The following is a 27,384-nucleotide window of genomic DNA, read 5'->3' on the forward strand; positions in this document are numbered from 1 at the left end:
CTTCTAATCTTACATTATACGCCAACGTCATGCTTAAGTAAATTGAAGTACGTAAAAACATCGAAATAAACGGGGTGACATCAGATTCTAACGTTGAATCACGAAGATATCAATCGATAACGAACTTGGTTCTCCAATTATCTAAAGGGAAGTGTCGGCTCGTGTATTGCGCGTATCAAAAATTCTGATATGCATTTTTTGAAGAGGGTTACCGGACCACCTGGTAGTGACCCTCTTTGGGCCTAATGTGCCCCTTTAGCAAACGGTAAAGACAACACCTCAAAATTCAAGGTAACTTGTGAGGACATTAGAAAAACGTCAGAATATAATGTTTCTGTGCATGAACAAACATTTGAAAACGACTAGATGTTGCGTTTTTTACATCGAAAAACATTAGAATAACGTTCGAATCTAACGTTTACATACATTAACATACATCAGAAAACATTTAAATCTAATGTTTTTCCACATCTAAAAACATATGAAAACATCAGGTTCTGATGTTCTGGGTTATATTCTTGACATCAAAAAACGATTGGTTTCCTCATGTATACATTATGTTACCTTGCATAAACACATCTAAATCGCAATGTATTCTAACGTTCAACATCAGAAAACATTCAAAACATCTAAGAACATCAGAAATACATGCGAATCGCATGTTTATGTCCGTCAAAAAAAAACATATAAAAACGTGTAGATTTGACGTTTTGTACATTGCAAAACATCAGAAAAAACGTTGGAATGTAACGTTTTCATACATCAATATACATCAGGGAACGTCTGAATCTAATGTTTTATACATCAACATACATCAGAAAAACGTTTGAATCTTACGTTTTTGTACATCAAAAAACATCTAAAAACGTCAGGTTTTGATGTTCTGGATAATATCCTTGACATCATAAAACATTTGATTTCCTGATGTATACATTATGTTACCTTGCATAAACACATCTAAATCGTAATGTATTCTAATGTTCAACGACAGAAGTACATTAAAACTTGATGTTGATGTACACATCAAAATTAAATGTCAGGCTAATGCAAATTTTTATTCGGGAGGGTCCTAAAGTTAACGACAAAATCCCGTTTTTGTTAAATTATATGCTCAAGCATAGTATCATAGACTAATTTCTAGTATTCTGATATACTGATCAAAACAATACTTTTCCCGAACTTGAAAAACGAATGATAAGTGAAAAAACTGGAAATAAGTAAAATGGTAAACATGTCTAGTTTGACATTTGAGGCCTAGGGGCAAGACACTGTGCAAAAGAGAGTAATAGGCTCCTAAAGTCCTATCGGGATTATTGTTTTAAACCACAATATATGGTTCAAGAGTACATATTTACTCATTTTTTGACGTTTTTATTAACCGTAGTTGAAAATATATAATTTTTATTTTTTTAGCCTTTTGTCTCGTCCCTAGCTTATAACACCTAGGGGCAAGACACTGTGCAAACGAGAGTACCTCTGAGAAATTATGAGTAACTCGTTTCACCAATGATCGACGAAATTTGTTGAAAAGCACCCCTAAAACTGCAAGAAAAGCGAGATATCGGGCAATATTGTTTTGATTTTGCGATAAATCAGGCAACTCCCAAGTAAAAACAGGAGCAATCCGGAGAAATTCTGAGCAACTCTGTGAAGGAAAATGCACTCTCCAGCACAGTGTCTTGCCCCAAGTATAACACATACTTTGAGTGATTTTTTTTCGCCGTCTATGTCAGATAGGAACATTTTTGAAATCCCAGTGCGAAAAATGTCGAGCTCAGTCACACAAGGTTGACTTCAAATGTCAAAGTAGAACTATTTACCATTTTATTGCATCTTGCTTTGCTTTATAGATTACCGTGCAAATGTTCAATCGTCTAAAATATTTGTTCACACGTCAAACACCAAAGAAAGTAGCAAGTAAACAAACCGATTATTCCATGCACCACCCAAAAAGTGTAACCGACGCTTAAAATTTCTAGCAGCGAACCAATGTATGCAGAAACAGGTGGGAACATATTGTGGTGTGACAAAAAATTTCTGTAGGGGGTCGAATACGGTGCAAAAAAGCAATTCTTATTTCGAATTTTCTCATTATTCCTTTGTTTTTCAAGTTCGAGTAACGTACAATTCCGATTAGAATACCATGCTTGATCGTATTATTCAATATAAGCGAGATTTCGTCTTTAATTTTAGGACCCTATTCTGAGAAATTCTGAGTAACTCTTTTCACCAATGATCGACGATTTTTGTTGAAAAGCACCCCTGCAAGAAAAGCGAGATATCGGGCAATATTGTTTTTATTTTGCGATAAATCAGGTAACTCCCAAGTAAAAACAGGAGCAATCCGGAGAAATTCTGAGCAACTCTGTGAAGGAAAATGCACTCTCCAGCACAGTGTCTTGCCCCAAGTTTGAGACCAACGTTGGCGTGATGGAATTAAACATTTTCCACACTGGGGATTTAAAAAGGTTCCTATCTGACGTACACGGTACCAAAATATACTCAAATCATGAGTTTAAAGCTAGGGGCGGCACAGAATATCAAAAACCTAAAAATATATCTGGCGTTCGGTTTGAATAGATCCTACCAGCATAGGAATCACAGCAAACATACGACCTATTCAAATCGAACGCCAGAAATATTTTCAACCACACTCATGTCGTTTTCGTTTTTGCGGCGGTGCTACACCGCTTCGTGCTACACTTTTTGTAGAATAAACGAACATTTTCGGTGCAGTTGCATTGGTGTGCGTGTATAAACACCAAAATATTGACAACTTTGCCAGCGCTGATTGGTGGACACGGTGTGCACCAGCTACACTCCCGATTTTTTGAGTGCTACACTATCATGCGCGGTGCAGAAAAAGTGCTGCACCGGTGTAGCACGAAAATCAAAAACGAACATTTTCGGTGCAAAAGTGCTACACCGGTGTAGCTCCACCGCAAAAACGAAAACGACATCAGCTAAACATCGAAAAAACTTTGATCTGATTGAGTGCGATAAAAATTTTCCATTTTCCCATATAATGGATGATCCACTCTAATTACCAATTCATAACATAGGAGAGAAGGGTAGATGATATTTGAAAACCGAATTCGCAACTGTACTGGAAAACCACCTATGGAACAGCATGACCACGCAATATGAGGACAAGTTCATGGGTAAAATCATCTTAGATCTACAGCTATCTTTTTACTTATATCTTCTCTATCAATATTCTAAGCTATGAACGAAGAAGCGGTCATCACTAAAAAGAGGTATACAAGTTAACGGACGTTAAAATTTCAAACTTTCATTGGCCAACGACTTCCCAATCTAGCTCCTGCCGACGGTTCTCCATCTGCATACTCCTCATTGCCGTAATGGCCCTATCGTCGATCGTTTATGCTGTCTACAACTACGCATCCAACCTACTGGACGTCTGCCAAACCAAGGAATGTCTCCGTTCGGCGGCCGATTTCAAGCAGAACATGAATCTCTCAGTGGATCCATGCGATGACTTCTACTCCTACGTCTGCGGAAACTGGGCTAACGATCATCCATGTCCGGCAGGGTATGATACCTATAGCTGGTACAACGAACGCCAGTTAAAGGTCTACCGGAACATACGAAGTCAGCTGGAGGCCAATGTCAGCAGATCCGACCCGAAGCCAGTCGCCCAGGCCAAGTCCATGTACAAGGCGTGCCTGAACAAAACTAATCGGACACAATACAAATATGAAGCAGTTCAGCGTTACCTGAAGGAGTTTGGCCTTCCATTGACTCCGATGCTCCAGAACTGGACCAAGACTCCATACGAGTTCGATTGGATCAGTTCAGTGGCTAAGATCCAGCGAACGCTGGGTTTGAACGTGATCGTGGGATTTGACATCGAGGAAGATCACCGGGACAAGAATCGAAATCGGTTGACCTTCAATTATCAACACAGACCGAAAGTATGGAGCCTGTGAGTTTTTGACGTTGTAGATTAACAGCTGTTCGCCTAATAATTTGTATTGTATTTTCGGCAGCCCTCACGGCCGGACTAAGCTGAAGTCCAAGGCTCACGATCGTCAACCGGCCGCTGTACGATGCGACTCGTATGATACAAATGATTCAGTTAACGAAAATACGGAGGTGGATCACAAGGCAGACGGAGAGGGCAATAACGATGGAATCTATACTTCTGAACTGGCGGAATCGTTCGCGATCATGATCAAGGCAGCCAATCCAAGCATTGATATCAGCATGATTGACAAGAAAACAATGAATGTTTTGGCTAAGAAATATACAAGGTTTTGGCGATCACTTCCTAAGGTTTGTAGCAATAACTTTTCTCAACAAGTCTTTGTCAATGAATTTAACTTCAGCCTCTAGATTCAAAAATAAAATCCAAGCTTGAGTACTACACCGTTCAACAACTCCAGAATGCAACTGATCATCACATCAAGCCTAAGAAGCCATACCCTGTGTGGCAGCGCTACCTGGATATCCTATTTGCCAACCAGCCCAATACTAAACCTTCCGGTGACGAACAGCTGCAGATGACTCCAGAGAACGTCGAGTTCCTCGGAGAGCTGATCGACGCAGTCTCTAATCAACCCCCGGTCCTCATAGAACTGTACGTTTGGAGAAGAGTAACCAGGTTCCTGATGGAACACCAGTTCAACGACGCCACACTGGAGGAGCAATGCGCCCAAGTCGTCCATAAGCTGATGACACGGGCCGTCGGCTATATGATAGCGGGCAATAGCTTCCTGGAGCGGACCAAGCCTCGCGTCGAACAGATGTTTACCGATATACGGGACGAGTTCGGCCAAATGGTGCTGGAGACGGACTGGATGGATACCTATACGAAGAATGCTTCCCTGGAGAAGTCCAACACTATAGTGTCGTTTATAGGATTTTCCAAGTTGATACTGGATGATAAGAAGCTGGAAGAACTCTATGCAGGGGTATTAGCAGGCTTGAAGGTCTACCAAGATTTGACGATATAAGTTTATCTTCCGTTACAGATGGAGATCAGTCCAACCCGTCACTTGGAGAATTGCGTTACCGCCTTGGAGTTCGCCATCACAAAAAGGCTGCAATCGTGGCGAAAAGAGGACAACAAGATGCTGATCTGGGATCCAACAGCAGTCACAAACAAGAATTGGAACGCCATCAGTGAGTTATCAGCATAATGATTTGAAAATTCTGTGACTAAGTCTTGTATGATTTATAATTCCTCAACAGGCATTCCAATAGCCATCATTCAGTATCCTTTCTACTACCTTGGGTTGGAGTAAGTATTCATTGCTGTAATGAGTACACGGCAGTCACATTAGAAAAAATTATCTACCTACAGTGCGCTGAATTACGGAGCCCTTGGAAAGATCTTGGGTCATGAACTGATCCACGGTTTCTACAATGCAGGAAACGAGAAACGCTGGTGGTCCAATCTTACCTTGCAAGAGTATGACAAACGAGCGCAGTGCCTAGAAGAGCAGTACAGTTCATATTACGTGCCGGAGGTGGAAGCTTTTGTATGAAGATTCCGAATATTTGAATGTCTCTCGGATCACCTTCTGAACGTAACTTCTTTATTTTACAGATCAACGGTACGCTAACTCTTGCAGGCAACGTTGTCGACAACGGAGGGCTTCGGGATGCGTTCCGAGCTTATCGAGCATACGTCAAGCGAAATGGTCCCGAACCAGTGCTGCCAGGTTTCGAGAATTTCTCTCACGAACAGTTGCTGTTCATCTCGTACGGGAATGTGAGTTCTGTTTCGCTAAAATTGATTTGACGAAAAATTAATTAACTTGGTTCGCTTTTTCAGCAATACTGCGAATCATTTCATCCATTGATGGCCAAGGACTGGATTGAAGGCAAGCACAGTCCGCCCAAGTATCGAGTGCTGGGAGTTCTGAGTAACATGCCGGAGTTTAGCGAAGCATTCCAGTGTCCTGTTGGAAGCAAAATGAACCCGAAGCAAAAGTGTCGTGTGTGGTGAGATTTTTAATAGACCACTTCATGAGCCTCTGCACGAATTTGCCCTGTCCTGCTCACTCCAACAGAAAACTTGAAAACAGCGCGCACAGTAAAAGTCACATTTGACTTTTACTGTGCGAACTGTTTTCAAGTTTTCTGTGGGAGTGAGCAGTACGCCAGATTCGTGCAGAGGCTCATGGCGAAATTCCATCTCTTTCGCACTTTCGGAGAGTTTGAAAACAACAGAACCAATACCTGTCAAATGTGACAGATGTTGGTCCTGTTTTTTTTTCTAATTTCCCGCAGGAAAGAAAGAGAGCGATTTCTTGATGACGTCACCGTGCATGACAAACAGACGTAACACTCGGACATTTCTCATCGTACACCGATTTAATGGTTTGTTTAAAAATTCGATAGATAGCCAATAGATCGACATTCCAAGCTAAAAATATCACAGATGGCTCTTTTTTTGTGTGGTAGTAAAATCAAATTTTCTCGGTGAAGAAACTATTCCGGAACATGAAGTAAACACAAAACGTTGCCTTTTCAAACCATTCTTGATTTCTATTCACTAACTTTTTACAAAACTATCCTGTTTTCTAACAATTCTAGATTGAGTTTAAATAAGGGCGAAAGTAACATGAGAGAGTTCTCTTCATCGACTCTCTCTTCTGCAAATTAAAGTGACAAGATGCAAATTCAATCGAACTTTTTTACACCTATACGCTAGATTGCATCGCAATCTTTCGTTTAAGCGTAAAAAAGTTTAATGAAACTTGCATCTTGTCACTTTAATTTGAAGAAGAGAGAGTCAATGAAGAGAACTCTCTCATGTTACTTTCGCCCTTATTTAAACTCAACCTGTTGGATTAATCACTAAGGGCCAACACTGTCCTCAAAGGACCACTGAGCTACCCAGGGGCACCGACAAATCACCGGGGGAACTTTCGGTACGCGTAACGGCGGAGAAACACGGAGCAAACACAGAGATGCGTGTGCACGTCGCGGCGGTCGGTTTATTTATAACTAACAATATATGTACAATCAATAACAATCAACGTACATACATTTAGCAGGGTCGGCGCAGGGCAATGATGATAAACATCGCACAACATATATTAGGCTGGCCCAAATATTCTAACACAATCTACCCAAGTAACGACGGTGCTGAAGCCTTATTGCGTGCAGATATACGGTGTATTTAGAGCAATCATTACTTTACTTGCAAACTTAAGGTTGATTTAAAGTGGAAATGGGCAATTATAGAATCAAATTAAGATTATACTGGTATAATCTTAATTCAGTCGCATAATTGCCATTTCCACTTTAAATCAACCTTAAGTGTTCATGTAAAGTAATTATTGCTCTAAATACACCTTATATCTACATGTAATAAGGCTTCAGCACCGTGGTTACTTGGGTAGACTTTAATTTGAAGAAGAGAGAGTCGATGAAGAGAACTCTCTCATGTTACTTTCGCCCTTATTTGAACTCAATCTAGAATTAACGTTTTCCGCGATTTTTCCATACGATTTGACACTTCTTGACTACCATGCTTCCGTGAGCTTGAGGTGAAAATTTAAGAAAGTTGACAATCGAGAGTAGTACAGACGATGCATTGAATACAAGCGATGGTGTCGCCACCGGGCTATCAGCGCTGGAAACTAGATGCTATAAAAGTTCTTGTATGCAATTTTCACTGCTGGCGCCAACTGAGAGCAATCAATAAAAATGTACACAGCAATCATTCTATTGCCCACCCGTGGCGCTCGTTTTTGTTCGAGTTTGATGTTTGTTCACTATCGCCACCTAGTCGATGGTTGGCCAAACTCAGTCCATTTATTATTGGGCGAACATGTTCCCAGGAGTATGATTTGAATAGAAAAATGTTTGAAGTGTTACGTCTGTTTGTCTGTCTGTGAGTATTCCTTAGAGTAACAGTGTAAAATAGATATAATATAACTTTTTGTAACTTTATCAACTTTATTGCTTTATAATTAAATATCCGAAATGCAATCAACAAATCCTTCAAGAGAAAATCGATCATTGTAGATACGCCCGTGTGATACTAAACGCTAGACTAAACGCGAGATCTCTCGCTCGATCTCTCGTCTCTCGGATTTGTTATACCGATGAGCCATTTTACGAGACGTTTTGAATCAGCTGATCGCTCATTTCATGAATGAAAATTTGACAGGAGGTTGCGCCCAAGCCCGTGAGTGTTAATATCAATATCAACACTGTTGTCGTTTCGTAAAATAGACTATTGCCGATTCATTCGTTAGACTCGCTAGATTGGCTTTGACCTAGGGGCAAGACATTGTGTAAAAAAGAGTAACTCTGAGAAATTATGAGTAACTCATTTCACCAATGATTGACGATTTGTAGAAAAGCACCCCTAAAACTGCAAGAGAAGCGAGATATCGGGCAATATTGTTTTGATTTTGTGGTAAATGAGCAACTCACTTCCAATAAAGTTAGCCGTTTCTAGCAGCCCGTCGTCAAGCGATCCTAATTCCGGATTGTGCCGTCGTTCCCCTCGGACCCACTCGCCGCCTTCAAACAACCTATCCACAGCAAGCAACTTACCGGGATGCACGCCTGTAAGCCTCATGGAAGCCCCTAATCCTCTCATCACGGTCGAGCCCCTCCTGCCAGCGACCAACAGTCATCCCGGTCCCGTGTATGAGTATGGAGAGGGGGTCTTCCAAACCGTTCTAGCAGGCAAGTATGATTTCAGTGCGAACAGCTCACTCCCAGTAAAGTCCGCTACTTCCAGCAGCCCGAGGTCCAGCACACGGTCATCGAATCTGTCGATTTACTACCAGAACGTAAGAGGACTGCGCACCAAGATCGTTCCACTCCGTTTGATGTTGTCGAGCTGCGACTACGATGTGCTGGTACTCACGGAAACATGGTTGCATGATGACATCGCAAACGAGGAAATATCATTAGATTTCTCGATTTTCCGTTGCGACCGCAACGCAATGACCAGCCAGCATTCTCGTGGTGGAGGCGTTTTGATTGCAGTAAAACGTAAGCTTTGCTGTGAGGTGATTTCATTACCTTCGTTTGCTGACGACCTTAAATTCTTTCGTGTGGTGTGTTCACCCCTCGACTCTGCCGACCTCCAAGAGGACATCAACACAGTGTTAGTTTGGTGCAGTGATAACGGCATGCGTGTAAATAACAAAAAATGTAAAATCATATCGTTTACTCGCTCCCACAATCCCCGTCACTACCGTTATACCCCAGACAGACATGTGATACGAGTGTGATTCCTGTACAACGGTACGCAGTGTCAAGAAAATTCTAACAAGACTGACTTGAACTGAGAGAATTTTCAGTATGGCACTCATTTCAAGCGCAATTGTACAGTGATTCTTGTATCACATGTGTGTCATAAGTATTACAATATGGATGGAGAACAATTGGAACGTGTAACGTCAATCTGCGACCTTGGAGTCGTCGTGGATGAAAAGCTCAGCTTCAATGAACATGTAGGAATTGTAACAGCAAAAGCGTATTCTGTGTTAGGTTTTATACGTCGACATGCTTCAGAATTCACCGACGTGTATGTCTTTAAAACACTGTACTGTTCGTTAGTGCGCAACATACTAGAGTACGCATCACAGGTTTGGTCTCCACACCACAGACAAATAGACATACTACTCAAATCGCAATCATCGCACGATTTAACGGTCATTTTGAAAATAAAGTGTGGTTCGGACTGTGCTCGCATGTGCCATGGTGGCGCTGCTGTGCCTACATCACCTCTCAATTTTGGAGAGAAATGAACGCGACGCCGATCAATGTTTATATAAAATGACTCAATCATGAACTTTCATTCACGTTTTATGAATGAATGACGCCATCGGGGAGTCGTCACCGGCTAAATTGTTACATCGAGCCGAGGGAAACAACACCTACAAATGAATGCTTCGGATTGAGCATTATAGAGGGTGCTAGTGAGATGGCAAACGATGTTTTTGAAGCCAATTTCTTCTAAGTAATATGTCTGTTTGTCTGTGTCCACACTATGTGCTCCATATCACTAGCGTAGAGCGCGTGCAGAAGAAGTTTCTCCGTTTTGCACTGCGGCTACTTCCGTGGAACGATCCAATTAATCTCCCTCCTTATTCGGAAATATGCAAACTGATAGGTTTGGAAACACTATCGTCCAGGCGAGAGAACACGCAACGTTTATTTGTCTTCGACATAATCACGGGAGCAATTGACTGCTCCTCGCTTCTTGAGCAGATTCCGCTCAACATTCCACCTCGTCGGTTCTGGCATTCTTCTCTTTTGGCTGTCCCCTATCACCGAACAAACTACGGTTACAATAATCCACTTGACTCTTGCATTCGCTTGTTTAATGATGTTTGTGATGTGTTCGATTTTAATATGTCAAAATTTGTTTTTAAAGCCCGACTTAGAATAATTGTTTAGATCTTAAGATAAGTTAATTGTTTTAGTATATAAGTTCAGTCTGTACGATGTATGTCGAAGACGGTGATATGAATAAATCTGGCAACATCCAAGCAAAAACGGGTGCAATCTGGAGAAATAGGCTCCTATAGTCCTATCTGGATTCTGGTTTTAAACCACAATATATATGGTACAAGAGCACCGACGAACCGACGTGACAGTGGCGATCCAAAACTATCAAATCAGCGCAGACGCGAACCGTTTCCTATATGAACACGCGGGGGTTTGGTGTCGAGCTATCAAATCAGCGCGAGCCGTTATAGAGGTGGCGATAGTGTTCGGCTATTTTTCATCATGGCGTCGCGGACAACTAATTTGAATTTATTTGTTCTAGCTGTCACGTCGGTTCGTCGGTGACAAGAGTACATATTTACTCATTTTTTGACGTTTTTATTAACCGTAATTGAAAATATATAATTTTTATTTTTTAGTCTTTTGTCTCGTCCCTAGCTTATACTGTATGTGTAGTAAACGTTCGATAACTGCAACATGTTTACGTTTCAGTTAGCGAACAAAATTCGATAACTGCAACGTCAGATAGGCGTCAACAACCCATCAATTGACGTTAAATGAACGAACAATTCATTCGATTGTTCATTTGGGCTAACATGGCGCACCGTTTTGACGGATAGCGGTGCGATAATTGCAAATTTGTTGCACTTACCGGACTTGCAGTTAAACCGTTTGCACCGACCGAACGTCTACTGTACTTTGACTGATTTTTTTTCACCGTGTATGTCGCAGATACGAACCCATATAGCCGAGGCGGTAAACGCACGGGTATTCAGCATGACCATGCTGAGGGTGACGGGTGCGATTCCCGGTCGGTCCAGGATCTTTTCGTAAAGGATATTTCCTTGACTTCCTTGGGCAAAGAGTATCTTCGTGCCTGCCACACGATATACACATGCAAAATGGTCATTGGTAGAGGAAGCTCTCAGTTATTAACTGTGGAAGTGCTCATAGAAACACTAAGCTGAGAAGCAGGCTTTGTCCCAGTGAGGACGTTACGCCAAGAAGAAGAAGAAGTCAGATAGGAACATTTTTGAATTTCCAGTGCGAAAAATGTCGAGCTCCGTCACATAAGGTTGACCTCAAGTGTCAAAGTAGAACCAGCGGCGTCATGGTCGCAATTTTTTCCGCAGTCAGTTCGCAGATTGTGAACAATACTCGGTACTCACTTTACGTAATTTATGTTTAGTCCCTTACTGTCAGAGCTGTCAGATCAGTGTAACACGCTAAATAAAATTTACACAAAAGGCAATTTACACGAAAAAAAAAACACGGTTATGAATATTTATTGGGTACCGGACTGGTCACCGAAAATTTGATCGTTTTCTTTGGTACATCGAGGTCTTGAAATTAGTCTATGGTAGAACTATTTACCATTTTACTTATTTCAAATTTTGTCATTATTCCTTTGTATTTCAAGTTTGAACAAAGTACAATAGAAGACAATCAGTGAAGTACTAGATTGAAAGTACCGTCTTACCCCGCTCGTTCGACACGTTTTTATTCGACACTTTTTAATTCGTACCTCGCTTATTCGACACATGTCGAATTAAAAAGTGTTGGAATGTCACAGCGATGTACACTGTAAATGCAAAACAGTTTAATATTGCGCTTATACTCGCACCTGCAGCAGCTCCTCTTGCAGACGCTAATTCCGGAAGTTCAGTTTTGGTGCTATTTGACGCCCAAACCGCCTGAAGATCAACCGGAATCGACTGAGGATGGCAACAATCGTAAAAAGAACGAGCTTTTCATTCGCACCACCGCAATATCTGTTGAAATCATGTTTCATAACAAATCCTGATATCAAAACAAAAACAAAAATAGAGTTACCAAATTTCAATGAGCAACGTGGTGTAGGGTGACCAGTTTGTCGAATTAAAAGTTTACCCCGGTTATTCGACAACATTCGGTGTCGTATTAGCGGGGTAATACGGTAGTGAGCTGGATTTTTGTATGGCGAGATGATCAATTCTCCATTTCTGCAATGAAATGGTGCAAATAGCGTGGGTTATATGATTTATTGACTAATTTGATGCTGTTTGAGCAGAAGTTTGGATAACTGTGTTGTTGAAGTTGCAGGAAAAAATAATATTATGCTTCTCGAGAAAAATCAGAATATGGCGATTATCTGCCTCTGGCTTCTGATATTAGCGCGACAGTCACTAATCATAACAGCGTCACCAGATTTGAAAGTATATAATTCCATTATATGGGGTTTGACAGTAAGAACACTCATTCCACTGAGCCACTGTTGCCGTTTGTCACAAATACATTCAAAAACATCTGTCACTTCGCGAAACCCACGTGCTTTTGTTTTTGGCGGGAACACTTTTTCTTTTGTTTTGCCTTGCGACTGTCATGCGACGGTATGCCTTGCGAGCGTACGACCGCCGCAGGACTCTAATAAAAGATAAGCGCGACAATACAATAACACAGTTATTCAAACTTTAGCTCAAATAGCATCAAATTAGTCAATAAATCATATGACCTACGCTGTTTGCACCATTTCATTGCAGAAATGGAGAATTGATCATCTCACCATACAAAAATCCAGCTCACTACTTTCAATCTAGTACTTCACTGATTGCCTCCTATTCCGATTAGAATACCATGCTTGATCGTATTATTCAATATAAGCGAGATTTCGTCTTTAATTTTAGGACCCTAATCTGAGCAACTCTGTGAAGGAAAATGCACTCTCCAGCACAGTGTCTTGCCCCAAGACCGCGTCTGACTGTTGCACAGTTGGCAGCGGTTAGCGATGATTAGGAACGGATAAATGCGGATTTCCTGGTTAGAGAAGGATATGTCATTCTCCTTGGCATTTTAAACAGTAACTGTTTGTTGGCTCCAACAAACGAACACGATTTGCTAAGGGAGGATTCAAATATTACGTCCATCATTTTTTTGGGATCTGTAGACCCCCCTCCCCCTCTGTCACGCTATTTTCCTATACCTAATACACGTACTGTCACACTTTTCTATACCCCCCTCCCCCACCTCCCCCAAATTTTGGACGTAATTTTTGAACGTTCCCTTATATTCAAAATTACAAAATATATCTTTCGACTACAGTAGACGTTCGGTCGGTGCAAGCGGTTTAATTGCAATGCTTTCTACTGCAAGTCCGGTAAGTGCAACAAATTTGCAGTTATTGCACCGCTTTCCGTCAAAATGGTGCGCCAGGTTAGCCCGAAGGAACAGTCGAATGAATTTTACGTTCATTTAACGTCAATTGATGGGTTGTTGACGCCAATCTGATGTTGCAGTTATCGAATTTTGTTTGCCAAGTGAAACGTAAACATGTTGCAGTTAACGAACGTCTACTGTTTTTATATAAAATCTAGATTGAGTTTAAATAAGGGCGAAAGTAACATGAGAGAGTTCTCTTCATCAACTCTCTCTTCTGCAAATTAAAGTGACAAGATGCATATTCAATCGAACTTTTTTACACTTAGACGCTAGATTGCATCGCAACCTAGCGATTTATGACCAAAGTTTAACAATACTTGCATCTTGTCACTTTAATTTGAAGAAGAGAGAGTCGATGAAGAGAACTCTCTCATGTTACTTTCGCCCTTATTTAAACTCAATCTAGAAATTTTGATTCATGCGTAAAATTTTGATTCAATGCGTAAATTCTAGATTGAGTTTAAATAAGGGCGAAAGTAACATGAGAGAGATCTCTTCATCGACTCTCTCTTCTTCAAATTAAAGTGACAAGATGCAAGTATGGTTGAACTTTTTGGTCATAAATCGCTAGGTTGCGATGCAATCTAGCGTCTAAGTGTAAAAAAGTTCGAATAAATTTGCATCTTGTCACTTTAATTTGCAGAAGAGAGAGTCGATGAAGAGAACTCTCTCATGTTACTTTCGCCCTTATTTAAACTCAATCTAGAATTTTTCAGTGCACATCGGCATTTGCGGTTCGCGAATTCGAAAGCCCCCCGAACGCGTCGTTAAATGACACGCCGCGGTGACAGCAACCTAGCAACGTCAAACGTGCTGTCATTTCACCTTGGTGCTCCATCTCCCTCGCATTCGTCGCACTCCGTCATCTTCGATCTCGCTCTCGCACGTGCACAGGTGAGAAAGATGATTCATCATCGATGAGAACGAAACTACCGTTCAGTTTCATAAAGACGTAATAAAATGAAATTTATTATGTTTTGGTCTACAAAATTGTTTCTGAAGCTTCCGTGGGATAACAAAGTAATCACTCTGCAATTCCAAATCTTGAGATTGAAAAGTTTCATGAAAATCTTGTCTTTTTATGCAAATAAAAAATCATCTGAGCGAACCGAGCGATCAAAACCAAAAATAAAACAGAAAACTGTCTCACCGTCGTCATCATCACATCCTAGATTAAAGTGACCAGATATATTTTGCTCTGATGCGGGACACAGTTTTACTAAACCAGGATGTCGATTACCTGGAAAGCCAGGGACTGTTAAGGAATTTATTTCTGGGCTTGGGAAATCAAAGAAAGTCAGGGAATTTCACGGGGAATTTGGAATCAGAGAACTTTTTCACAACACTCAGGGAACAAAGTATTAGATCTCAACAAGGAAATTATGGAATTTGGAAAATTAGCTTAAGATTTTTTTCTAAGTGTCATAATTTTTTTCATGGAAAATGTCTGCCAAAACATTGAAGAGATAGCTGGAGAAAATTAAGGAATGAGTTTTTGACAAAACTATGGGAATATTTTAGTTGCATTCAAATGTAAAGTAGTGGTGGATTACTGGAGAACATTTTCCAAAACATTTCTTGGAAAGTATTCTGAAACAATTCCACAATATTTTCATCACAAATATGAAGTGTATCTTTATCAAATTTCATAAAAATATACATTTCTAAAAAAGATATTTTTTCCTGGAATTCTTTCCATTTGTAGCTAGAAAAATCTACCACCGGTGGAGTTTGCAGAGTGATCCACCATATACTTCTATAGAAATCCTTCGATCATTTCCGAAAACCCTCGGAAAAATCTGACAAGGGGAATCCTGGGTGTAACCTTCCACGAATCAAGTAGCCATGTAGGCATGTTTCTCTTAGGAGTTTATCTGACGGGTTCTAACAGATATTTCTATAAGAAAGCCCTGTGGATTGTTACTGGAAATTCATTTGAAATTTTTGAAAAAAAACTAGGAGTGTGTAATGTCTGAGACATAACCGCAATGTTGACGTAGGACTAATTTTTAACGCATAATAAAGAGTTTGGGGCTCACAGATGAAGTAAACGTGTATCTATTCAGCAAAAATAACGCCCAGAGTAAAATCACTATATGCTAAAGACTCGAAATCTGGCGATTGTTGCTGGTAATGATGATTCCCGTATCATGACGATGATGCTGCCGAGCAATGCCTTTAAAGTTGAAGGATTCGTCATTGAAATAATCGTCATCATTGAAAATTCGAAAGCAGTTTTCTCGTACAAAGCTGAAATTTCCGCAGTGAAAATGTATTCACTGTATTGCGGCTGAAGATTGGAGTACAGTGAACTTATTTTCACTGCAGAAATTTCAGTTTAGAATGAGAAAACTGCTTTCGAACTTTCAATGATGACGATTATGTCAATGACGAATCCTTCAACCTTAAAGCGCATTTGACAGGTATCCTACTCGATTGGAATGACATTGACAGTAAATTTGGAATTTCAAATACCAAATATACAGCGGTGTATATTTAGTATAAAAATTAAACTTTATCGATAAACTAAACTATAAAAATTAGAATTAGTTGAATTTTTAGAAATAATTGAATAATGCTCCAAATAACTCTTTCGGAAGCTTTGGGGCCCTTAAAAGAACCATTTTGGTATAATTCATTGCCACCCATGCCGCCACCACCGATTGATCCGAAAAGAATCGAGGCTTCATTGGACAGAGGGCGGTGCCACCCGCTTGCTCATCCGTTGAAGCGGATCTTTTTTGGGATCTCGCTGCTGCTGCCGCCGGCAATCCATGAAAGAATCGGGGCCCCGGCAAACGAAAAGTGACGCCAATCGAATTTTCGTTTGCCGAGGCGGATTTTTCTTTGGATGTTGCTTCCGCTGCTGCCTCCACTGCCGATGGATCCGAAAAGAATCGAGGCTTCATTGGACAGAGGGCGGTGCCACCCGCTTGCTCATCCGTTGAAGCGGATCTTTTTTGGGATCTTGCTGCCGCTCGGTGCTGTCCGTCCGCTGCTGTGTGTGCCGATGAAATGATCGAAATGAGTGTGTGCACCACTTATATAAGTTTCGTCGTGTCGCCTCACAGAACTATGCTTGATTGTGATTGGTTGGGTAAGACTGATCTCGAGCTTTTACTAATTTTCAGCTCCAGCCTCAGTCAAGGCACATCATTCAATTGAGCCCCAGCTAGGAAGCATAAATTTGTGGTGTTGTAGGTTTAAAGCTTTTACCATAGTTGATGACGTCAAACCCGACATCAACCTATCATTCACCTATTTTGATTTTAGCCACCAAACCTAACATAGACCCAATAGTTGATCGATGTTGGTCCAACAGTGGCCCAACATTCGATAAAAATTGACCCGACTTTAACCCGACATTCGACATTTTTTCAGTCTGGCGGAATCCAGAAAGAAATCAGAGGGAACAGCTTTTATACCCCTAGATTAGCAGATGCAGCTCCTCCCATTCGGCTGGCTTTCCAGAATATTTCATTTGCATGGCCCGCCCCGCCTGCTTCAGACGCTTCAAACGATTAATCAACCCAGAAATGGAAAAAAAATTCATTAAGCGTTAAAGTAAACAAAATATTGGATGATTTAGATCATTTTAATTCGAAAATTGTTAGAGTTAAACAATGTTTTACGGAAAATAGTTCTGATAGGGTAATGCGTTGATGAATTCTGGGTGGACCCATTAGTGGCCGGAATTCAATCATTCATTTTTCGGGTGAACCACACTTTTCTCGATTGATGGAGTAAAATTATCTGATTTACAACTCTTGAAGAATCATTTTTTGGTGATCCTGATAAGGACCGTTTGATAAAGTAACGATTTCAGGAAGAAAATGGCATGAAACCGCCTTGCCACGCAATGCGTGTTGGTTTTCTCCGTGCTAATCCTGCAGGATGCCACCGAAAATTGGTAGGCCGCTTTCTGCCGTGGATAAGATTCATGACGCTATCAGCACGATAGCCGAGAGTCGCCGATGAGTAGTGCTCAGGTGTGGAGGTGACATCCACCCTGCTTGACTGATCCAACGAAAATGACGAAAGAAATCAGAGGGAAGAGCTTTTATGCCCTAGATTAGCAGATGAAGCTCCTCCCATTCGGCTGGCTTTTCAGTATATTTTATTTGCATGACCCGCCCCGCATGCACCAGACGCTTGAAACGGTTAATCAACCGAGAAATGAGAAAATTTCCATTTAACGAATAAAGTAATCAAAATATTGTAAGGTTAAGATCATTTTAACTCGAACAACGTTATGATTTATCGATGTTTCACGAAAAATGGTTCGGATAGGGTTGATAAATTCCGGATGGAACCATTAGTGGCCGGCATCATCATTCTTGCGGGGCCACCAAGCATTCAATCTTTCACTTTTCGGTTGCACCACACTTTTACCGATCGATGATGGAATGAAATAATTATCTGATTCACAACTCTTGATGAATAATTTTCTATGGTCCTGAAAAGAACCGTTTGAATATTGGACGATTTTAGACAAAAAATGACTTGAATTTATCATGCCACGTAATGCGTGTTGGATTTGTCCGTGCTGAATGCTGCACGCCGTCGGAAATTGGCCCGCCGCTTGTTGCCCTGGATGTTCCTGATGCTATCATCAATGCGCCACCGCCAATCAATCGGCGAAAGGACCGAGCCCCGAGGACAGCGACGCAACTCGCAAATTCGTATGTCGCTGATCTTTCTGTGGATTTTGCTGCCTCTGCCACCACCGCCGAGCAATCGATGAAACGTATTCTTTCCTTCGTCTGCCGCGTTAGACGGTTAGAAGGCGAATGTGCAACAGCACCCTTGCCGACAACCACCGACGCCGAGCCAACACGGCCGTCAAAGAATAATGAGCGAAAACGCAAACGAAGAAAGTGGGCAGCTCTCGTTCGATGCGTTCACCTCGAGACGACAAAGGCAAATGAGGGAAGATGCGAAGAAGCAGTAGCTTTTATATTCGACGGGAGCATCCAAAATGTGCTCGATCGTGATTGGCTGGAATAAACATGGGTTCACTTTTCCCAATTTTTCAATAGTTTGTTATTGAAAATCAGCAAATATTATTATTGGACATAATTGGTGTAAAGATTTGCAATCGATTGGTGCCAAAATTTTGAAAATTCAACAAGAAATGGCTGAGCTATTAACGCTCAAAATCTCCACTTTAAACGTAACGCGGCTGATTTCTGAAAATTTAGAATGACACCCGGTATAGAAAAGAGAGACGTAGTCCTACGTCAAAATATGAACAAAAGTTCTGGTGAGACACTTTTAAATTCACTTGCAGAGATTCAAAAATGATCAGTCAGCTCTCAATTAGTCCACTTCAGTGTGAAGTGCTTATGAAAATCAAATTTAAAGCAATTGTATGCCTGGTTGAACTTTGTTTTTGCTATACTCCATTGCACGGTGACGTCATCAAGAAATCGCTCTCTTTCTCTCCTACTGAGAATTAGAAAACAACAGGACCAACACCTGTCAAATTTGACAGGTACTGGTCCTGTTGTTTTCAAACTCTCTGAGAGAGCGAAAGAGAAAGAATTTCGCCGTGAGGTGGTCTATTTAGATTTGTCTAAAAATTGATTTTCAGAAGAACAGAAACAATTCAACATGTTTGTCAAGAAAACGACATTTTAACCGATTGTTGAAATCCGGGACATTTCCGGGACACTTTGCAGTGCGGGACGACTAGCTTGAATCCGGGACTGTCCCGCACAATCCGGGACGTCTGGTCACTTTATCCTAGATCATCACCATCATCATCTCTTCGCTCTCTTTCCTTCTCGCTCCGTTCCGTCGTTTCGTTCGATTTTCAGTCTTCGTTCGGTCGTTCGGTCCAGTCATCCGTCCGTCAGTCAGCCAGTCAGTTGAAGAGAAAAGCGAGTTTCGTTCGGTTCGGGTTGTTTCGCGACTCGCTGTTTTTGTATGTGCTTTCTGGCCCTGCCCAAAGAAATTTATTACCCTCCTCGGTCGGTTGGTCGTCTGGTCTGCTGGAAATCGTTACGGACGTGAGGAAAATCCGCAAACCAGAGAGTGTCGCGCGAGTGAAGTGAAGGAAAAGAAGTGCGTAAGTGTCTCCGTCTGGGGGTGGATTGGAGGATCCGGTTCTGCTCTGAACGGGAATCGAATTCCTTGCGAGTGAGGCGATGACGGCGACGACGACGACGGATTAAAGGTGCAATCGTGTGTGGGGGAGTGAGCGAGATGGTGCTAGGTCGGATTGGCGGTCCGTCGTGACAAGTGTGCCGCGAACCGTGCGGGAGTGAGCGAGACGGAGCCAAGCAAAATGGCGTTTGTGGAATTTGATGAATTTCTATGAATGGTTTATTTTCTTTCTCGGAGCGGAACTCGGGAATCGGGGGCGAGTGCCGGATTTTTCGGGGTTGCTCTGGGCGGGCGAGAGGAGGAACCGGTTTCCGGTTGAAGTTCGAGCGATTTAGGTTGTCCATTCCGGAGGAATCCGAGCAGCTGCTTCCGTGGCAGGACCCAAATTTCTCTTTCCAGACAGTCGGCGATGTTTCTTCGCTTTTCGCCGTGTTCCGTTGTACCTAGAACACTAATTGGAACTTTAAACATCATCGTCATCGGTTATGTAAGCCATCAATCGTCGGAAGAAATTCCCTCATGGGTCTTCTGGTCCCGGGGATAGGTTGAATTTCTATTCCCTTCCCTTCCGCGCCCGTCTGCATCCTCCTGCTCCTTTGCGTATGCAATTGATGCATACAAGCAACAACAACAACAACAACAACAGAGTAGGCCAGGACAGTGCGACGAGCGGCAATCAAAAAAACACGCACCAGGAAAAGGTCATTGCCTACTGAGAGACAGCGACGGCCAGACGGACGACATTCAGTATATCGATTTGTTGTCGGTTGGTCTTGGTCGCAGCAACCCGAAAACACTTGAGTTTTCGCCGACTTCTTGGATTCGATCACGTTATGTGTGACCCAAAGTTGCACGAACGAAAATTACGCGGAGCCAGCAGCAAGATTCACCGTTATCTGCGGCCTGAGAGCTCCTGGCGGCGGCTCGAAAGATGACGCGCAGTGTGAGCTGATAACCAGTTTTGAGCCTTAAGACTGCGGCTTGCTGGGGTATATGTAGTTGGTGGCAGTCTGTGGGCTACCTAGTACCTACTGGAAGATAACAGAAGATAGCGGAGAGCGGGGAATTATCGCGCCGATCGAAGGATAGAATATTGAATTCACACAGCAGGAATATATCACAGTTGCAACTGTTTTGCAGTTGAAAATCGAATGACTACATGTAGAAATTATGAGTGGCTCTATGCCAAGAAAGCGTTTCCGATAAAAGTGCTGCAACGAAAGTTATTGCAACTAGGCCAAATTGTCCCAAATAGGGGATGACGTGCCTCTGGAGCCAGCCTCCTGATACTTGAAATCAATAGTATTTAAATTGTTTATCAGAAGTTCCACTATTTAAACAAGTAGTTAGCAGTTGGGTTTACCTAATATGATTACAATCATTTTCTAAAAAAACTATTCATCTAATTCCGTTTGTCTCGACTCTCCAGTTCGTCGAAAGTTGATGGTACTCTAGAGCAACTATGGGAAGTGGACGGTTTAAAGGCATTAAACAAGCCATTTATGACACTTTTTAAGAAATGTTCTTCAAATAGAAATGTTCCTTGGTGGAATAATAACCTTCAGGAACTGCCACAGAAAACCCAGAAGTTATTCAACCGGGCTGAAAGAACACAACAGTGGGAACAATACAAAGTGTCCCTCACAAGTTATAATCGGGAAATAGGAAGGTCGATGAGGATAAATTGGAGGCACACATGTGAAAACATAGAAAATACTTCCGATTCACGAAGACAGGGTGTCTACTACTTGGAAAACCGGGAATCCTCAGGGAATTTTATTTAACAGGGAAAAAACTGGAATACTCAGGGAATATCTCAAACACTCAGGGAAATTTTGCAGCAATTAAAAAAAAATAAACATTGGTTCGTATGAATAAAAAATAGTGCACTTTATTTTTTGTTGACCAGCTCAGAAGTACAGCGTCCGTTCGCTCGTTGCAAACCCGCTCGTTGCAATGCTTTTTAGTTGCAAGTCCGATAATTGCAACATTTTTTTTTTTTTCTCTCTCTCTTTATGGCACAGACCTGTTTGGTCCATATTTGCCAAGTGTCAAAGATATTTATGAGTAACAAAAAATTAAAATGACGGTTACGCGAGTTCAAAACTTTTGATTAATTTCCTTAGTGGTGGTTAGAATTCATCCCTGCACCAGTGATTATAATAAAAAAATATTTACATTTTTACATCTAAAACTAAAAAACTCAAACATTGATTTTTGCTTCGATGAGGAAATGAGCTATTTGAAGGTATTCGTTTTGTTTTTTATTTTTGAGAAGTAGTTGAAGATCATTTTTTTGGTAAAGAACAGGAAACTTATTCCTGATCCCCGAGAGTCTAATGCATTCAAACAGGATGTGATGAAGGTTTTCTTGAGTATTGCAAGTTGTACACATATCTGATCGGATCAAATTCCATTTAGCAAGTCTGTCTTTTGTAGCAGTATGGTATGTCCTTATTCTATTAATTATAAGTGTCTCTGTCGTGGAAAGATGCATGTTGTGAAACCAAGGTTTGAGTTCTATTTCTTCCATAATTTTAAAATGTAGTATTCCTTTTTCGGTTGAAAGTTCTGTATATTCCTGATTCCATTCATTAATAAGTTCCAATTTAAAATTTAGTAAACAGTCCCCTAAAGTTAGTGCATAGTTTTCCTGATTATGTTTTGTAATACCCAGTTTTGCAGCTGTGTCTGCTCTGTCATTACCATTTAAATTGATGTGTCCTGGAATCCATTGTATGGCTATTTCTTCAAAGTTGTTATAGTAAATTAATGTAAATAATTTTTGAATAAGATAATTGTCTGTACTATTGTTTAGTAATTTAATGCAACTGCTTTGGGAGTCCGTTAGAATAACTATTTTTGTTCTGTTGATTGTTATTGCATATTCTATTGCTTCAATGATGGCTACTATTTCTGCGTTCATAATTGAAAATGTCGAATTAAGTTTGTAACTATAGGAAGTCTTCTGTTCTACGTCATAGAAACCATATCCCACCCCTTGTTTAGTTTTTGAGCCGTCTGTAAAAAGTTGGTAATGTGTGGAGTAGTCTTCGCGAATAAAATTTTGAACTAACATTTTTTGTATTGCAAGTGGCGTTTTGTTTTTGTTTAAATTCGGGATTATGGGTATGATAACTAGTTTATTTAATTTATTCAGTTCTATTGATTCAACATTTAGAGTTCTGCACTGTAATAAATGGAAATTATTGATAGAAGCTATTTTCTCAAGATAGGATGCAAATTTGGGCAAGTAGTCTGAATTGATTAATTCGGAGAGTTTGGTTGATACTGGACTAATATTATAGTATATGGTTTTTAGAATTTCTTTAAATGTTAGATATTGGGCTCTATATTTTAATGGCAATTCACCTGATTCAGCATAAATAACATGGATCGGAGTGGATTGTAAATATCTTAGGCTTGTTCTGATTGATAAATTTTGCACTTTTTCTATTCTATTGAAATCAGTTTTACATGCTGATGAATATATTGAAATACCGTAATCAAAAAGAGATCTTATTATTGAATTGTTTATTTTTTGAAGTGTATTTGGATGACAACCACCTTTTTTTCGACTGAGCATTTTTAGTATATTGATTTTCTTTTTAGCTTTGTTTACTGTTTCTGTTATGTGAGTTTTAAAGTTAAGTTTTTGATCAATCCAAATTCCTAAGTATTTATGAACTATTTTAATTTCTATGGGGTTATTATTAATATGAATATTTAAATTGTCTGGAGCATTATTCGCAAAACAGATTGTGGCAGATTTGTTGGGATTAACTTGCATTCCTAAAGATTCAAATTCAGTGTATATTAAGTTTAATGAAGTGTTCATTTTGTTACTAGCTGTTGCAAAATTTTCACCCTCAGTGACTAAAGCAAAGTCGTCTGCAAATTGAATGAGAAAACCTTCAATTTCAGTTTCATGGATTTTAGAAGTATATATGTTAAACAGTATTGGGGACAAAGGGCAGCCTTGAGGAAGTCCTTTATTTGTTTGTCTTTGAATTGTACTACCATCATTGAGGGTTAATATAATGTTTCTTTGTTTTAGATACAGAAAAAGCCAGTTAACTAATTCAGGAGGATAATTATATGCAGTAAGAATGTTTAAAAGTTTTGTTATATTTACATTATCAAAAGCTTTACTTAAGTCTAAAAAGGTAACCAAAACTATTTTTTTATTATTTTTTGAATTATTAATAGTAGTTATTAAAGTATTTACACAATTTACAGATGAGGTTTTTTCTCTAAAACCAAAAGAGTATTTCGGAAGAATATTGTTTAGTTTTGTATGTTTAACTAATTCTTTTTTTACTTTATTATTAATGATTTTTAGAAAAGTTGATATTAAGCAGATTGGTCTGTATGAATCCGGAAGATTTTCTGGCTTACCAGGTTTAAGAATAGGAACACATTTAATAGTTAACCATTCTGGAGGAATTATTTCCGAGCCTAAAACATTATTGCAAATTAGACTTATTTGCTGAATTAGTTTAAGATTTAGTTGTTTAAGAATTAAATATGAAACATTATCGGGTCCTGGAGCAGAAGTATTTTTCTTTGAACGAATAAAATTTAAAAAATCATTGAAATTTATAGTTAATTTATTTACAGTAGATTGCATGTTATAATTAATTTGATTAGTTATGTTTGGAAAATTAGTATCCATAAATTGAGATGACAAATTAGAATCATTTAATAATATTAAATTATTTTTCTTTGAAAAACCGCCACTTATTAACTTAACAGTTGTCCACAGTTGTTTTGAGTTCAAATCTGGAGTTAAAAGATCTGTTAGTTGATTAAAACTTTTTCTTTTCTCTTTTCTGATTTTGGATTTTAAAATAGTTCTGGCTTTTTTGAATGCTAGAAAATGTTCTAAAGTCAAGTTATTGCAATATTCTGCGAGTTTTTTGTTTTTATCTTCCAATAGTTTTTGAATTTCTGGAGTCCACCATTTTTTTGGGTGAAACTTCTTATTTCAGGCCAAACATTTCAATAGGTCCTATCTGCATTTGAGAGGCTCTCTTTGTTTACTTTCTCTTTCAATTATTACAATGTAACGGTACACTTTTCAACTATTTTTGCAGTACAAATCAAAAGACGATTGTTTTGACCATCGTTCAATGCAAGGAGGCAATCAAAATACAAATAAACAGCTGAGATATTAACGAAAGAGAGAGAAACCAAAGAGAGCCTCTCTTCTGCAGATTGGACCTTTAGACATGTTTGGCCTGATTTGGTTTATATTTAGCTTTTGTAATATTATGTTCGAAAACAGTTATTAAGTCTTTAGGTGTGTTTATATCATTTGGATTTATTGCGTTCAGGTTTTCTATTACTTTCTTATTATTTACCAATACTGTTTGATAATTATATTGTTTTGCTGCATTTATTATTTGGAAAATTATTATCTTATGGTCGCCGCAAATTTCTTCGTCCATAACTTCCCAATTAGTGTTCGGAGCAACATCAGAAGAAACAAAAGTAATATCAATAGCTGAAGGAGTTGTATTAGGAGGACGTATCATCGTAGGTGAACCGTCATTGATAGCTATAAGATTTCTGTTCTCAATTAGGTCAGCTAAAAGTTCTCCTCTCGAACAAATTTTATTAGTATTATTCCATATCGGATGATGCGCATTAAAATCACCAGCTAAAACTGTACTAATATTCTGTGTGTCAATAAAGTTAAGAAGTAATTCTATAGGGTGTTTGATTTGATTATTGTTAATTGGGTTTGGAGGGATATATATGGATATCAGTAAATATGGAATTGAAGTATTTAGAGTTTTTATTGCTATTGCTTCTATTGGTTGAATATCTGGAAGTTTCAAAATTTTAAAATTTATTTCTTTTTTGATTAAAAGCCCAACTCCCCCGTAACCTTTGTCACGGGTTTGTTTCGGAAAGTTATAACCTGGAAAATTGAAATCTTCTGTTGGTTTTAACCATATTTCGGATAAAAAAGCAATATCTATCTTGTGCGATTGTAAAAAATGGATGAGTAGTGACCGGTTAGCTGCAGGACGAATGCTATTGATATTATTTTGTAGAATGTTTAAATTTCTGAATGTCGCCATTTTAGGTAACTATATCAGGTGGTTTGGACTGTTGCAAAATTTCCGGATTAACCAGTTCATTTAGTTGGTTGCTTATGTTAATCAGAATCTGTCGGTTATCTAGCTTACTGTTTTCTTCATTAGCTTTTGTGATGTTTTTGACAATTGTTTCTTGAATTTGTTTTATCTTGTTTATGATTTTCGTTATATTGAGTTGTTTGATTATTTCTACTTTCAACGTGTTTACGATTTTTTCGAGTTCTGCTTTAGTAATGTATTCGTTTGAATCTTGTCGATGAGTTGTCTGAGTGTTGTTCAACGATTTATTCGGAATGATTACCTGTTGTTGTGTTTTGTGAATGTCTGTTGAAGTTTTGTTGTTTGTGTAGGTGTTGTTTACAGTTTCAGTATTGATATTGTTTTCAGTTTGGTTTTCTGGTGGACTTAGTTCTGGGAATTCATTAGTGTCTTGGAGCCTGAGCTGCACTTCTGAACGGACTGGGTATAATTTTGCTGCTTCCATGAAAGAGAGTTTGTTGTAGGCCATGGCCTTTCTGATATTGTCCTGTCGTAGTCGTTCCTTGCAATCTGGGTCAAAAGCCTTATGCTCATTTTTGCAGTGTATGCAAATCATGTTCAATGACTTGCAGTCTTGTCCTTCGTGGCCCTCATTTGAACAGTTGTAGCATCGCACTTTGGCAGCCTTGCATGCCTTAGTGAAATGTCCATAACGAACACATCTGACACAACATTTCATTGGAAAGATGTAGCAATCAACCTCATAGTCCAGTCCATAAATTTTAACCTCCCGGGGAAGTTTTTCCCCCTCAACAAAAATTTTAACTGAGTATGTCGGAACTAGGTCTTTTTTCTGGAGTTTCATGATTCTTTCTACTTTCTTGATTTTCAACCTTTCAGTTACGATGTTTGCCAGTAGTTCTGATTCCGAGATCGAGGGTGGCACATTCCTGATCACTCCGATGGTCTCTTGGTACATGGTTGGCACAAAGATTCTGTATTTGTAGTCGTCTGTGAGTACTTTTGAGTTAATTAACTGTTCTGCATGTCTGGGGTTAGCAAAAGTAATTTTGAATCTGTTTCGTCCAGCCTGTACTAGTTCTTGGTATGTTATCTTGGTGTTAGTCAGAAGTTTAGCTATTTCCATTATGTGAATTTGTTTAGTTGCATCTTCTTTCGGTTCCATTATGAATGTTTTAAAAACTCGGTTTTTCTGCCAACCATCCCCGAAGAGACCACCGTTGGCATCTTTGTTTTTGTTTTTGTCTTTGGGTTTGTCCTTCTTTTTGTCGGTTTTGTTCCTGTCGTTGTCCATTTTGGGTTTTTTGTTCGATACATTCTCGTTAGCTGTTGTGTCGTCCATTTTTCGTCTCAAGGTTCCCTCATTAGCTGATTCATATCCTGTCAAAGAGTCATTGTCTTCTTGGGGACTAGAAAAGCCCCCATTCTCGTCATCACTACCTCTCATCCAACGAGGATCATCCGATCGCTCGTGGAACAAAACAAATACCTACCACCAACCACTGATCACCAAGCAAATTCT

The 27,384-nt window shown here is 39.7% G+C and overlaps 3 protein-coding genes across 4 annotated transcripts in view; 2 read left to right on the top strand and 1 right to left on the bottom strand.

Annotated features, from left to right (window-relative positions):
* LOC109427327 (uncharacterized) overlaps window positions 1-5,991 on the top strand; it is a 30,842-nt gene extending 24,851 nt beyond the window's left edge. The window contains exons 8-16 of the mRNA XM_029876313.2: window positions 3,224-3,257; window positions 3,320-3,946; window positions 4,011-4,296; window positions 4,350-4,934; window positions 4,995-5,145; window positions 5,215-5,263; window positions 5,327-5,504; window positions 5,573-5,737; window positions 5,801-5,991. Of these exons, the coding sequence (XP_029732173.2) occupies window positions 3,224-3,257; window positions 3,320-3,946; window positions 4,011-4,296; window positions 4,350-4,934; window positions 4,995-5,145; window positions 5,215-5,263; window positions 5,327-5,504; window positions 5,573-5,737; window positions 5,801-5,974 (2,249 nt within the window). The 3' untranslated portion in view covers window positions 5,975-5,991. The remainder of the gene's footprint in view (window positions 1-3,223; window positions 3,258-3,319; window positions 3,947-4,010; window positions 4,297-4,349; window positions 4,935-4,994; window positions 5,146-5,214; window positions 5,264-5,326; window positions 5,505-5,572; window positions 5,738-5,800) is intronic.
* Window positions 1-27,384, bottom strand: part of LOC109418392 (UDP-glucosyltransferase 2) — a 740,033-nt gene that overhangs the window by 680,916 nt on the left and 31,733 nt on the right. The window lies entirely within an intron of this gene.
* The window catches only part of LOC109426117 (cdc42 homolog), a 54,742-nt gene continuing 46,856 nt past the window's right edge, over window positions 19,499-27,384 (top strand). The window contains exon 1 of one of the 2 annotated variants that reach the window (XM_062859325.1): window positions 19,499-19,713. The gene's annotated coding sequence lies outside the window, so the exon portion shown is untranslated. Of the gene's footprint in view, window positions 19,718-27,384 lie in introns of both variants that reach the window. The other variant, XM_062859324.1, reaches the window with a different exon arrangement.

The sequence above is a fragment of the Aedes albopictus genome, chromosome 3 (assembly GCF_035046485.1).
Source record: "Aedes albopictus strain Foshan chromosome 3, AalbF5, whole genome shotgun sequence".
Lineage (NCBI taxonomy): Eukaryota > Metazoa > Arthropoda > Insecta > Diptera > Culicidae > Aedes > Aedes albopictus.